This window comes from Scedosporium apiospermum, assembly GCF_000732125.1.
Source record: "Scedosporium apiospermum strain IHEM 14462 chromosome Unknown SEQ_SAPIO_0033, whole genome shotgun sequence".
In the NCBI taxonomy this organism is placed as follows: Eukaryota; Fungi; Ascomycota; class Sordariomycetes; order Microascales; family Microascaceae; genus Scedosporium; species Scedosporium apiospermum.
In genome coordinates, this window is record NW_015971734.1 from 724,102 (window position 1) to 735,208 (window position 11,107).

At 51.7% G+C, this 11,107-nt stretch overlaps 2 protein-coding genes across 2 annotated transcripts; both read left to right on the forward strand.

The window, feature by feature from the left end:
- Positions 1-4,511: 4,511 nt before the first annotated feature.
- On the forward strand, positions 4,512-7,151 carry SAPIO_CDS0781 (putative ubiquitin carboxyl-terminal hydrolase creB; the record flags this gene model as incomplete). The annotated part of the gene is made up of 3 exons (XM_016783486.1): positions 4,512-4,550; positions 4,682-4,825; positions 5,067-7,151. 3 exons carry the CDS (start codon positions 4,512-4,514, stop codon positions 7,149-7,151), a joined length of 2,268 nt encoding a protein of 755 aa, XP_016646252.1.
- Positions 7,152-8,445: 1,294 nt separating this feature from the next.
- On the forward strand, positions 8,446-10,258 carry SAPIO_CDS0782 (Alg9-like mannosyltransferase; the record flags this gene model as incomplete). The annotated part of the gene is made up of 3 exons (XM_016783487.1): positions 8,446-8,458; positions 8,538-8,975; positions 9,051-10,258. 3 exons carry the CDS (start codon positions 8,446-8,448, stop codon positions 10,256-10,258), a joined length of 1,659 nt encoding a protein of 552 aa, XP_016646253.1.
- Between the last annotated feature and the right edge of the window lie 849 nt (positions 10,259-11,107).

Here is an 11,107-nt window from a genome sequence, read left to right on the forward strand (position 1 = left end):
GTTGCGCAGCTAGTTCCCTTCTGTGTCGTTTTGACGGGAGAAGTGTCTGGTACAGCCTGTGCTACTACCGAGTCGGGGATCGAGCCGGGTGCACTTTGATTCGTACTTCGTAATCGCCGAAAGCCTATAGTACTCATCGAACTTTACAGGAGGAAGATCCGAAGGTCAGTTTTAAATTGACGGTCTGCAAGACCGGGTTTGTAGCGGCTAATCAGGGAAGCATGTAGGCTTGGCGTTAGCGAGATGCTAATGGAGGGTGTCCATCTCTTGCCTGTCATCCTTTGAGTCTGTGGGATGGGATGGCAGCCAATATTACGACTTCAGCGCAGGCGATCGAGGTCAGCAACTCGGTGGAAACTACTTCGTATCTGGATATGATCACGTTCCCCGGAAAATGGTAAATGCTGTCAAGGCGTCAATAATAATACTTTGACATAGACTTACGTGCGGTAGTATTAGCTGTTCCCGGTTATGGGGGTACGGAAAGTTCGATCAGTGCGACTTGATTAGAATCGAGTCCCATGGGCCTGGTGGATGGGTTGTATGGCGTGCGGAGTATCGCCGTCTGCTACTTTGGACGGCAACTGTCATTCGCGCCGCTGAGTCTTCTCTCATCAACTTGTCTGGGGTAGTAATAAATGCGAGTCTGGCGCAATATGCGCAACCAACGAGATGGCCGTGATTGGTAGAGTCAAGGTGCGCCGCGGACCTTGTTTAAAAGGGGAACCATCCAGCTCGACTTCAAATTGGAATGGGAGGGCAGAATTGATGTAGTAATATCACCAGTGTGCCAACATGAAGTACGTACATCGTACACAGGTACTCCTTCCTTTCTCGTATGGACTACTTCGCAAGTATTATTACTCTTGTACCCGAGCTGGGGCAGGAGAGCTTGAGGAGGGGTGTGTGACTTCGTTGACGTAACGACCATGTCCACGGCGGTTGCCCCGTCCCGAATTGCCGTTAACATTCGAGAAATTGAGTGGCAGTTTGGAAAGAAAGGATCGAATTGATGCGACATGGACCACTGGACAAAACTGTACCACGACGAACTCTGGTAGATCTTGATATTGCGCGTACTTCGTAAAGCGACATCTGCTTGTACAACCCCTTCTTTCCTTCTTTTTCTGTGTATCCGTGCATCAAAACGTCAAAACTAGGCAGGGGCAAACGGGGTCTGATCCATGACGCCGCGTGTCAAGTCGGGCAATGCTTTCCGTCCCAACTTGGAATGCTTGAGAGTACACTCGAGAGTACAGAGGAGTCATCAATCCGTACTGCCAGGCCGTCGATCAAATGTAAGTACTTTGTACTTCACACTAGCAGGAACCACTAATGTAACTTGGGAAAGTACAAAGCCAGTCCTGAGGGAAATGTTCTTGCTTTACCTCCTGCAGATCGGACGCATCCTCCCTCTACGGTCGACCGACGGAACCAGAAGCTGCAAGAGACTGGAACCACTAAGGGACAGGGTATTGGTGTCTGGCATGCGTCCACGGGCACACGCCCACGATTTGATCTTGCCACCTTATTTTGACGATGGGCAAACCGTCTCCAACCATTGCACTACGAATAGTCCTGGGAGGACCAAACGTCCGGGAGAGAAAGTAGTAATTACGTACCAGTCGCTCCAACGCGATAAAGTGGTCTGTGAGCCCGTGATAGGGCGACGATTCGATCCACTCCCAACACGCGATCTTGCAAGGGTACCTGTCTACTTCAGAGGTTCCTTGGAAAGATCAACCGGAAGCGGTAGTGTACAATCCAAGCTTCCCTTCGTAATGAACTCATGCAGTACGAAGGAAACGAGGCAGGTCGTCGTGGTCGCTTGGCAGGCCTGGCAGAGAGTAGGTAGGATTTATAAGTGAGCGCGCATGGTCGGCGTCTCGGCAAAGAACGTTTGCCAACCCAATAAGCTCTCTGCCCTTAGGTCTGGAAGTGTTAGACTGTCGTTCTGCAATGGACGTGTTCCAAGATACACATCATCTCAGATGACAGAAGCGGCGTCTAAAGGTCACTCGGTCGGTCCTTCTGACCATTACTGCGCAAGACATATTTCGTCACTTCGCCGTCAGCTCTTACCCATCACAGAAGAGACGATGGGATGGGGCTCGATTGACATCGCTATGATCTGCAACTAGGACGAACCGATCGACGATCCTACTAAGCCCTGACTGGCCCGGTCTGGCGCCACTGGCATCAAACTGACACGGGGAACGGGTAATAGTACAAATGTGGTGAAGACTCAATTGCTGAATGCCTGTGGCATCTTCCTGCCGATCACTGCTTCTATCATCCATCTACAGTAGTATGATTGTACCTGGAGCGGAATGAAGAACGGATGAATCCCCCCTGTGCTTCGTTTACTCTTGCCGAATGGTCAGTCGTCAATCCACACTCTAATCGCACCTACCCTGAAACCAGGCCCAGCTCATTGGTCTAACTAGTGGAATGAAGCCAACGGCTCCTTCCTTGAAAGCTGGTGCTCGTGATTGTTGGGATAACCCGTGACAATGTGGGTGCGAAAGGTACTCTGGAATTCTTTTGGTGAACGACAGGAAAGCAAGTTGCGTGGATCAATGTAATCCATGGGCTGAAATGATACTTGACCCCGCCATCGGCGGTAGCAATCTTCCCATACAAGCAGAGTTTTGGATCTGATATTGAAGTTGGTATTGCTCATCCCGGTGGGACGGCGACACTTGCTTTTAAACGGTTGGCGACCCGACATACCCAGACTTTGGCGACAAGTCTGCCCTCTACGTGGATACTTCGTCTAGACAAGCAAGTCGGGATCAATCAATGGGCTTCGTATGAAGGATGAGCACTTTGACTTGGCTCGGTCCCACCCTGCAGGGCCTTGGTGCTGTGCTCCTGCTGCGAGCTTCCCAATATTGATTTGATGACTTCACCATGTTCCCACCCACGCCAGCCCATCTCCACTAGCAATGCTCCATGGCCTGGTCTGGCCCCAGCTGCATTATTCCGTGCGTCTCCACTCTTGCTTCATCCCAGTTGCCTCCGTCCGCGTGGGAAGGTACGAAGTCGGGGTATTACTGGGCACTGGACACTGGGAGGCACGGAGTGGATGTTGTGTCCTATGACATTTGGTCAATCACGATCCACGACGTTCACCACTTTACGCTTCACGCTTCACAGCTAGGACTCGGGGCTCTTTTGCTGATGCTTGATAATTTTGGTGACGCTACACAATGCAGGCAGCCGAATAATAAAAAGACGAAAACGGACCTCAACGCTGTGAGAACGAAATCGGTTGCGACATACCTACCAATCCGACGTGGCAGTGGCAGTGGCAGTGGCATCACAGATTGATCCAGCGCCGGCCTCTCTCCCAAAGGAGCCTGGCGTTAACCGCATCCAGTAACGGGCATCTTTACTACTCCTGTGCCTCGCATTTCCCCCCCAATTGGATTACACTACTTGGTACATTTCTCTCCCATTCCAGGCGTCCGTTAGGCCCATGGATTCGACAGGAGGACAGGACGACAAGAGGAACGCAACATCGGGAACCTTGCGCAAAAATCCAGTGCCTCCCCCAAAACACCAACCGCTTTGAGTACATGTAGCATTGATCGACTCCCTTTTCTGCCACGCCGGTTTCTATTTCCTTTTTATCCTCTCGAGCCGTCCCTCAATAATTTAGCCCTTTGGAAACTCTTGATTTTATTTTTCTGTTTTTACTCTGCTCTTCCCTCTTCTCTCTGGGGTTCTTTTTTGGTGGCTTTGCATTTATCGTCGTATTTATGGTATGTGCTTTTCTCTCTCTCCCGAATCCGTTGTATTATAAACTCCTCCCTTCGTTTGTGTCCTGCACAGCATTCCCGGCAAGCCCGCTCCCCCAACGAGAACAAAAACCCTCAATGAACCCCACGCCTACGCCAACACCACCCGTCGCCGTGGTCTGTCGCCCCTCCCTCATGCCCACCACCCTCTAATCAGCTCTCAATTGCTGCACGTTCCAATTACTGCATCGCTCTGCACGTCGCATAGCTACTAAGCCATGTAGCTTGACTTAATAGGCTTCTCGACCTGGTTCCCTTTCTTCAGCCCTCGAATCCTCATCTTCGCCTACCACCAACCGAGTCCGCCCTTCGAGCACGCGATTTCTCGAAGCCTAGCCTCGCCTCATATCGTTCACCATTCTTGACGATTTACTTTATCAGTGCAGCAGCGTCCAATCATTATCCTCGATTTCCTCGGATGATACCCGTTCTTCATCGTATTTCCCGTCGCTGAGGGACCCGCCCTCTGTCATAACACCCTTCATACCTTTCGTACCTCGACACAAACGAACCTTTGATCACCTCGAAACCGCGGCTGCCCCCGACCCCAATCCACAACCGTCGAGCCTGCCTCGAGCAGGCAAAACGTCCGACGAATATGTCTTTCTTCACCAAATTTAAAGGAACAAGCGTGGTAAGGCCCTTCGCTCCTAGCTGCCGTTCCCTAGTATACTCGCCGTTGTGTACACATCCATGCCTCGCGACAAGATGCCATACCTCGGTCGACCCTCAAGCGCCAGCCGAACTGTCGCCGTATTTCAGGCTACTTCTCTCTCTCTCTCTCTGTGCCTTACCGATATGACACCAAACCTCTCCCGGCCTCTCCTCCTTGACCGTGACTTCGACCCCTTCGCTGATGTGGAATGTTGTGCTACTAGGGGACGTCAGCGCCCGGCGGCAAAGAGTCTGCCAGCAAGAAGAAGGAGGAACCGCCTCCCGAACTTACTCCCTTAGAAAAGATGCTCCAAAATGCCGGCCCTCTACGAAAAGACGGAACTGACAAGTTCTTCGGCCTAGAAAACGTATGTCGACTCCCCTCTGGCCCTGTTGCAATTGGCCCAACGTTATCTCCCTGTGCTTCTTTGCTAGGCAGAGAAGTAGGCCCGGTTCTTAATTTTCAGCTAACAGACGTTTTCGAGATCAGTTTGGCAATACATGGTACTACTCGAAACCTCCTTTTTCCTCCACTCGTGGACGCCGGAAGTAACTAACACGTGAGATGCTTGCGTGCCCTCGTACAGCTATTGCAATTCCATTGTGCAGGCACTATACTACTCGGAAGCGTTTCGCAACCACGTCGTAAATTATCCACCCGTCGAAGACTATACGAATGGCGTGCGACCAAAGGTCAACGTTACCATGAGACCACCTTTGAACGGAAGCGCGACACAGCCTCCGAATAAGAAGGGATCCACATCGTCCGATTCAACTAAGCGCCGTCAGGTCAGCGGAGCTGGAGGCCCCAACCAGCCGGGCACACGACCAGAGGACAAGCCCGATTCGCCCGAGTATAAGAAGAAGCAGGCTATGATGAAGGGGCCGATTTTAGAAGTGTCGCACGAGAATACGACCGCCTACGGGATGGAGGAGTGCACATTTACAGGTCTCAAGGATATATTTCTCGCTTTACTCGAGAGCCAAACCCGAACCGGCGTGTTGAGCCCTCAGCGCTTCCTCGAAATCTTCAAGCGCGATAATGAGATGTTTCGAAACTCGATGCACCAGGACGCCCACGAGTTCTATGGTTTGGTGTTGAACGACGTAATATCCAATGTCGAGGCGAATGCGAAGCGTACACGCGAGAGGGAGCTCGCAAAGCAGATAGGCAGTGGCGCTTTAGCGGAGTCGACGGCGGTGGCAGTCAGCTCACCTACCGTAGTGACGAATGGGAACTCCAAGCTAGCATCTACGGGATGGGTCCACGATATCTTTGAAGGAGTCTTAACTTCGGAAACTAAGTGCCTGACCTGCGAGACGACATCGCAAAGAGACGAAACTTTCCTTGACCTCTCTATTGATCTGGAGGAGCACACATCGGTAACGTCTTGCCTTGGCAAGTTCTCGGCCGAGGAAATGCTCTGCGAGCGCAACAAATTTCACTGCGATCACTGCGGCGGCCTCCAGGAGGCGGAGAAGCGGATGAAGATTCACAAGCTTCCGAAAGTGCTCGCGTTCCATCTGAAGCGGTTCAAGTATACCGAAGACTATAGTAGGTTGCAAAAACTCTTCCACCGTGTAGTGTATCCTTATCATTTGCGACTCTTCAACACGACGGATGACGCCGAAGATCCCGACAGGCTGTACGAGCTCTATGCGGTAGTGGTGCATATCGGCGGCAATGCATATCATGGCCACTATGTGTCGGTTATCAAGACGAAGGATCGCGGCTGGCTCCTGTTCGATGACGAGATGGTTGAGCCTGTCGATAAACACTTTGTGAGGAATTTCTTTGGCGACAAGCCCGGAATGGCTTGCGCCTATGTATTATTTTATCAGGAGACGACGTTTGAAAAAGTCCGAGCCGAGCAGGAGGCGGAAGGCTTTGACGACCTTATAATTAGCAACGACAAGGCAGCTTGCGACGTGCCGGCGCAGGAAAATGGCGTTGCGAATGGTGCCAACGGAGCACATCCGATCAAGCACGAGCCTCAACCGGCTAGCGCCGAGCTTGACGGCGATACGTTACCGCCGCTAGTTCATTCGTATACCGAGCCCATCCCTTCAACGATTACTACTAGCAATCCTATTTCGGTACCCGCACCACCTCTTACCCCAGCAACCCCGTTGACCGCGACAGCCACGCCGACGACGACTAAGCTGGAGGTATCAAAGACGAAGGAGGAACTAAAACGGGAAAAGAAAGAGGCGGAGGCGGCGGAAAAGGCGGCGGAGAAGGCCAGGAAGCATGCGGCGAAGCTTGATGAGAAGCAGCGCAAAGAGGCGAAGGAGCGACTAAAAGCCGAGCAAGAAAACGTGCGCAAAACGACGGAACTCAGCAGAGCGGAGGAGAAGAAAGGAAAAGAAGGGATGTTGTCGAACTCGTTCAAAGAGGGGATGCTGTCCAACTCGTTCCTTAACCGATCATCTCGCGGTAGTCGGTCGATGATGACGAAGAAGAGCTTCATGTTTTTGAACAAGGAAAAGGATGCGGGAGAGAGCTCGAGTACCCTCCAGGGAGAGCCGATGACGAATGGGGATAGCGCACCCCTAACGCCAACCCTTGCGCACGAAAAGCACGAAAAGCACGACAGACACGACAAGCACGACAAGCATGATAGGCACGACAAGCTCAAGGACCGGTTTACGTTTGGAATAGGGCGGAAAAAGAGTAGCAACGTCTTATCATAGCGCGAGCATTTTTTTTTCTTCTTATTCTTTCTCTTCCCTTTTAAGTTTCTTTTCCTCCACATGTTTGGTTTTAAAGAGCAAAACGACACGAAGTGCCCGATGATGATAGCGACGATCAGGAAATGTAAGATGAAGTAGATGGAGGAAGATGTGGGTTACGTGAGTTGGTCTTCGATTTTGTTGCTAGACGCTCGGTATTTTCAAGCATAGGTTAAGCGCATGTGGCTCGGCTGATTTGGACAGAGAAAAACGGGGTGGAGGCGAACCTTTTTGGTGGTATACCCCTGGTTGGAAAGTTTTTTGTACGATTTCTTTTTTTTATTCTGATTCCCCCGTCGAGGAGCCTTTTGCTTTTTTGTGAAGCATTCAGTTATCGATATCGAGAGATGGCGGGGAGGAGAAGAAGGGGACTAAGAGGAGGAAGAAGAAGATGACGAAGAACAAAAAAAAAGACAAAATATTACTCTAATCTATGGGCGGAATACTTGTGAGAGTGGGGAGGCGAAGAGATGTGAATGTTTTTTTTTGGGGGGGGGGGGGATATCGATATTTAGTGAGGTCTTCAGCCCGTATTGAGGGCATTATGGGCAAGGAGGTGGAGCTTGAAGACGAAGCGCACTATCAGAGGCGCCCGAGGTGTTGATCAATATACCTGAGGAATATGAGTGGAAGGGGATGATGTTTGGAATGTTCGAAAGAGAACCATTCTAAGGCGGGATATGTTGCCGCGAAGCGTTGATATAATATACCCAGTGTTGTCAACCTTTGCTCTCAAAAGAAATCAAAAGTTCCAAGCTATGTTCGTGATTTCGACCCCTTTGAGAGACGACGTTTGAGAGACGACGTTTGAGAGACGACATCGTTGAGTTTCTCGGCTGGCTATGATATAAACATGGACAGTGTCGGCACCTGGCAACTCCCAGAATTGGCAGCTGTCTACAGCCAACAGCTGTTTCACAACAACCTCGCCTCGCCCGTACAGTCTCACTCTCACAAAACAGACATCCCAACCTCATCCATCGTCCACTCAGCAGGGAATTGTGAGGAGAAAGGTTGAGAGGGGGGCAATTACTCATCCTTTCCTCACTACTTGTGATTATTTGTTTATCTCAGTCCTTCTTTTCAATTCATCCCTGGGGTTCGGAGCTATCAATAGTATCAATAGTGCCAGGTAGCTTCCCCTTGGAGGCTCATCCGTCCAGTCCCATGTGAACCACAGCTCGAAGCACTATTATACATCACCATAACCACCTTCAACCGGGAATACCCAAAATCATAAATCAACTTCCTCAAAATGATGCACTTAGGTCCGAGACCCAACACTGCCTCTCCCAGATTCCCTTCCCGCCGCTTCCCTCCTCCCCAAAGGCTAACCCAAAACCGCAGAATACCTCATCCCACTCACCGTCCTCATCCACCTCCTCCTCGCCCCCTCCACCAAAGTCGAAGAATCCTTCTCCATCCAAGCCGCCCACGACATCCTCGTCTACGGCACGCCCACCACAGACATCAACACGCGCTTGCGCGAGTCCTATGACCACCTCACCTTCCCGGGGGCCGTGCCGCGCTCCTTCATCGGCCCCTTGCTCCTGGCGGGCGTGTCGCAGACGCTCGTGGCCGTGCTGGGGTTCCATCGCGCGCAGTTCGTCGTGAGGGCAGTGCTGGGACTTTTCAATGCGGGGTGTTTGGTGGTGTTTGCGAGGGGGGTGAGGAGGGCTTTTGGGGGGTGGGCGGGGTGTTGGTTTGTGATGTTGTTGAGTAGTCAGTTTCATGTCATGTTTTATGCGTCGAGGACGTTGCCGAACATGTTTGCCTTTGGACTGAGTGAGTTATTAACCTCTTTTCTTCTTCTTCGTTTCCACCACACGACAAAAGTGTTAACCTCAGAAACAAATAAAGCTACCCTGGCATTTTCATTCCTCTTGCCTCCGAAAGAAGCCAAGGAAGCCCCCCGACGCCAGAGACTAGCCATCACCCTCCTCGTCTTCTCAGCCATCATCTTCCGCGCCGAGCTAGCCATCCTCCTCGGCACCACAGGCCTCTACCTCCTCTTAACGGGCCAAACGAACCTCATCAATCTTATCCAGCCTTTCATCATCTCCTCCTTCGTGGCCCTCGCCGTATCCGTCCCCATCGACTCGTACTTCTGGCAAAAGCCCCTCTGGCCCGAACTCTGGGGGTTCTACTTCAACGCCATCCTGGGCTCCTCGTCCGACTGGGGCGTTTCCCCCTGGCATTACTACTTCACCTCCGCCATCCCGCGCATCATCCTCAACCCGTACGCCCTACTCGTGCTCATCCCGCTAGCCGTCTTTAACCCCGCCACATCCCGCGCCGCGCGCTCTCTCCTCGTCCCCAGCCTCTTATTCGTAGCCATCTACTCCCTGCAACCGCACAAGGAAACCCGCTTCATCTTCTACGTCTCGCCACCCCTCACCGCCACCGCTTCGCTGGGCGCATCCACGCTGTCCCTTCGCGCGGCGAAATCCACCATTGCGCGCCTCATGACGCTCGCGCTCGTCCTCTCTGTGCTCGCGACCACACTCGCCTCCTCCGCTATGCTTCTCTTCTCATCGCTAAACTACCCCGGCGGAGACGCCCTGTCGCACCTCGCAGACGTCCTCGCCAACGACCCCCGCTCCGACGTCTCCGTGCACGCCGACGTTTTTACCTGCATGACGGGGCTGACGCTCTTCACTACGAATCCTTATGGTGTACCCTACGGATCTAAGCAGCCTAACGGCGTAACCGTGCGCTTCGACAAGACCGAAGACGAAGAGACCCTAAAGGACCCGGAATTTTGGAACTCCTTCGATTACCTCCTTGTCGAGACCGGTACCACTCCCCCGAGCGGCTCGTGGGAGACCCTCGCCGTCGTAGAGGGCCTCTCCGGTCTGGAGATCCTTAAACCGCGCGACGTGGATCCCCACGATGCGAAGGTTAGGGGACATCTAGTGGGGAAGGGCGAGGAGGTCGCGTGGTTGAGGCATTGGGTTAGGCTGGCTACGGGGGGTTGGTGGGTTGGGCCGAGGATGGTGCCGAGGATCAAGGTGTTGGGGAGGCGGGAGAGTTCGGGGGCTAAACCGAGCGGGAGCTTTGGGGTGTAGGGAGATGGGAGGTTTCGGAGGGATTTGATACTTTCTTTTCTTGTACGATTATGCGCGTTGAATTTGAGGGTTATGGGATGGATACCTGGGCAGCTATTTGACTCTCACGGATTCGATTCTAGGTGGTAAGATTGTCATATCGTTTGATGAATGGTATCGGGAAGGCTATACAAAATCTACCCAGACGTTGAGAAGAGCAGTCCTCCTTTCAAGAATGGACAACTCTTAGGCGCAGAAAGCATCCCCAACCCAGTCGCTACCTAGGTTTCAAAAGACAATGCTCTTCTACCCTCAAGGACTCCCCAAAAGCCAAAGAGAGATAAAAGGAACCCCAATTCCGATCATCACAGATGACCGAGACCAGAACAACCCCTAAAAAGACATTCCTAACCATCCAAAGATCTCATAGCACCAAGCAGAAAAGACAAAAACGGACATCATTCCAAAGCCATCTCATTCTCCCCCCCTTCCAGTTCCTCATAATATATATAAAAAAAAAAAGCTATAATAACCAGGGAACCTCATTCCCTTCCCTTCCAATTCCCTAACAAGAAAAAAAAAAAAAGGACACAAAAATATCCATACAAACTTATTCCCTTTTCCCAAGCTCCATACCAACACACCCCGTCATTAGTACAACATGAAGTGAAAGTATAAGGTGCAAAAAAGAAGAAGAAAAAGGCAAGACCCGAGGAATGAAAAAGGGCTTCCGAAAACATGGGTTAAAAAAAAACAAGACAAAAAAACCCCATTCCAAGTTTCCAAGAAAAGATATAACATTCCCGCCGCCGTTAGTGAGAGAAACAAACGCAGCCCAATATTGACCCCTTCGCTATTATACGCCATCGC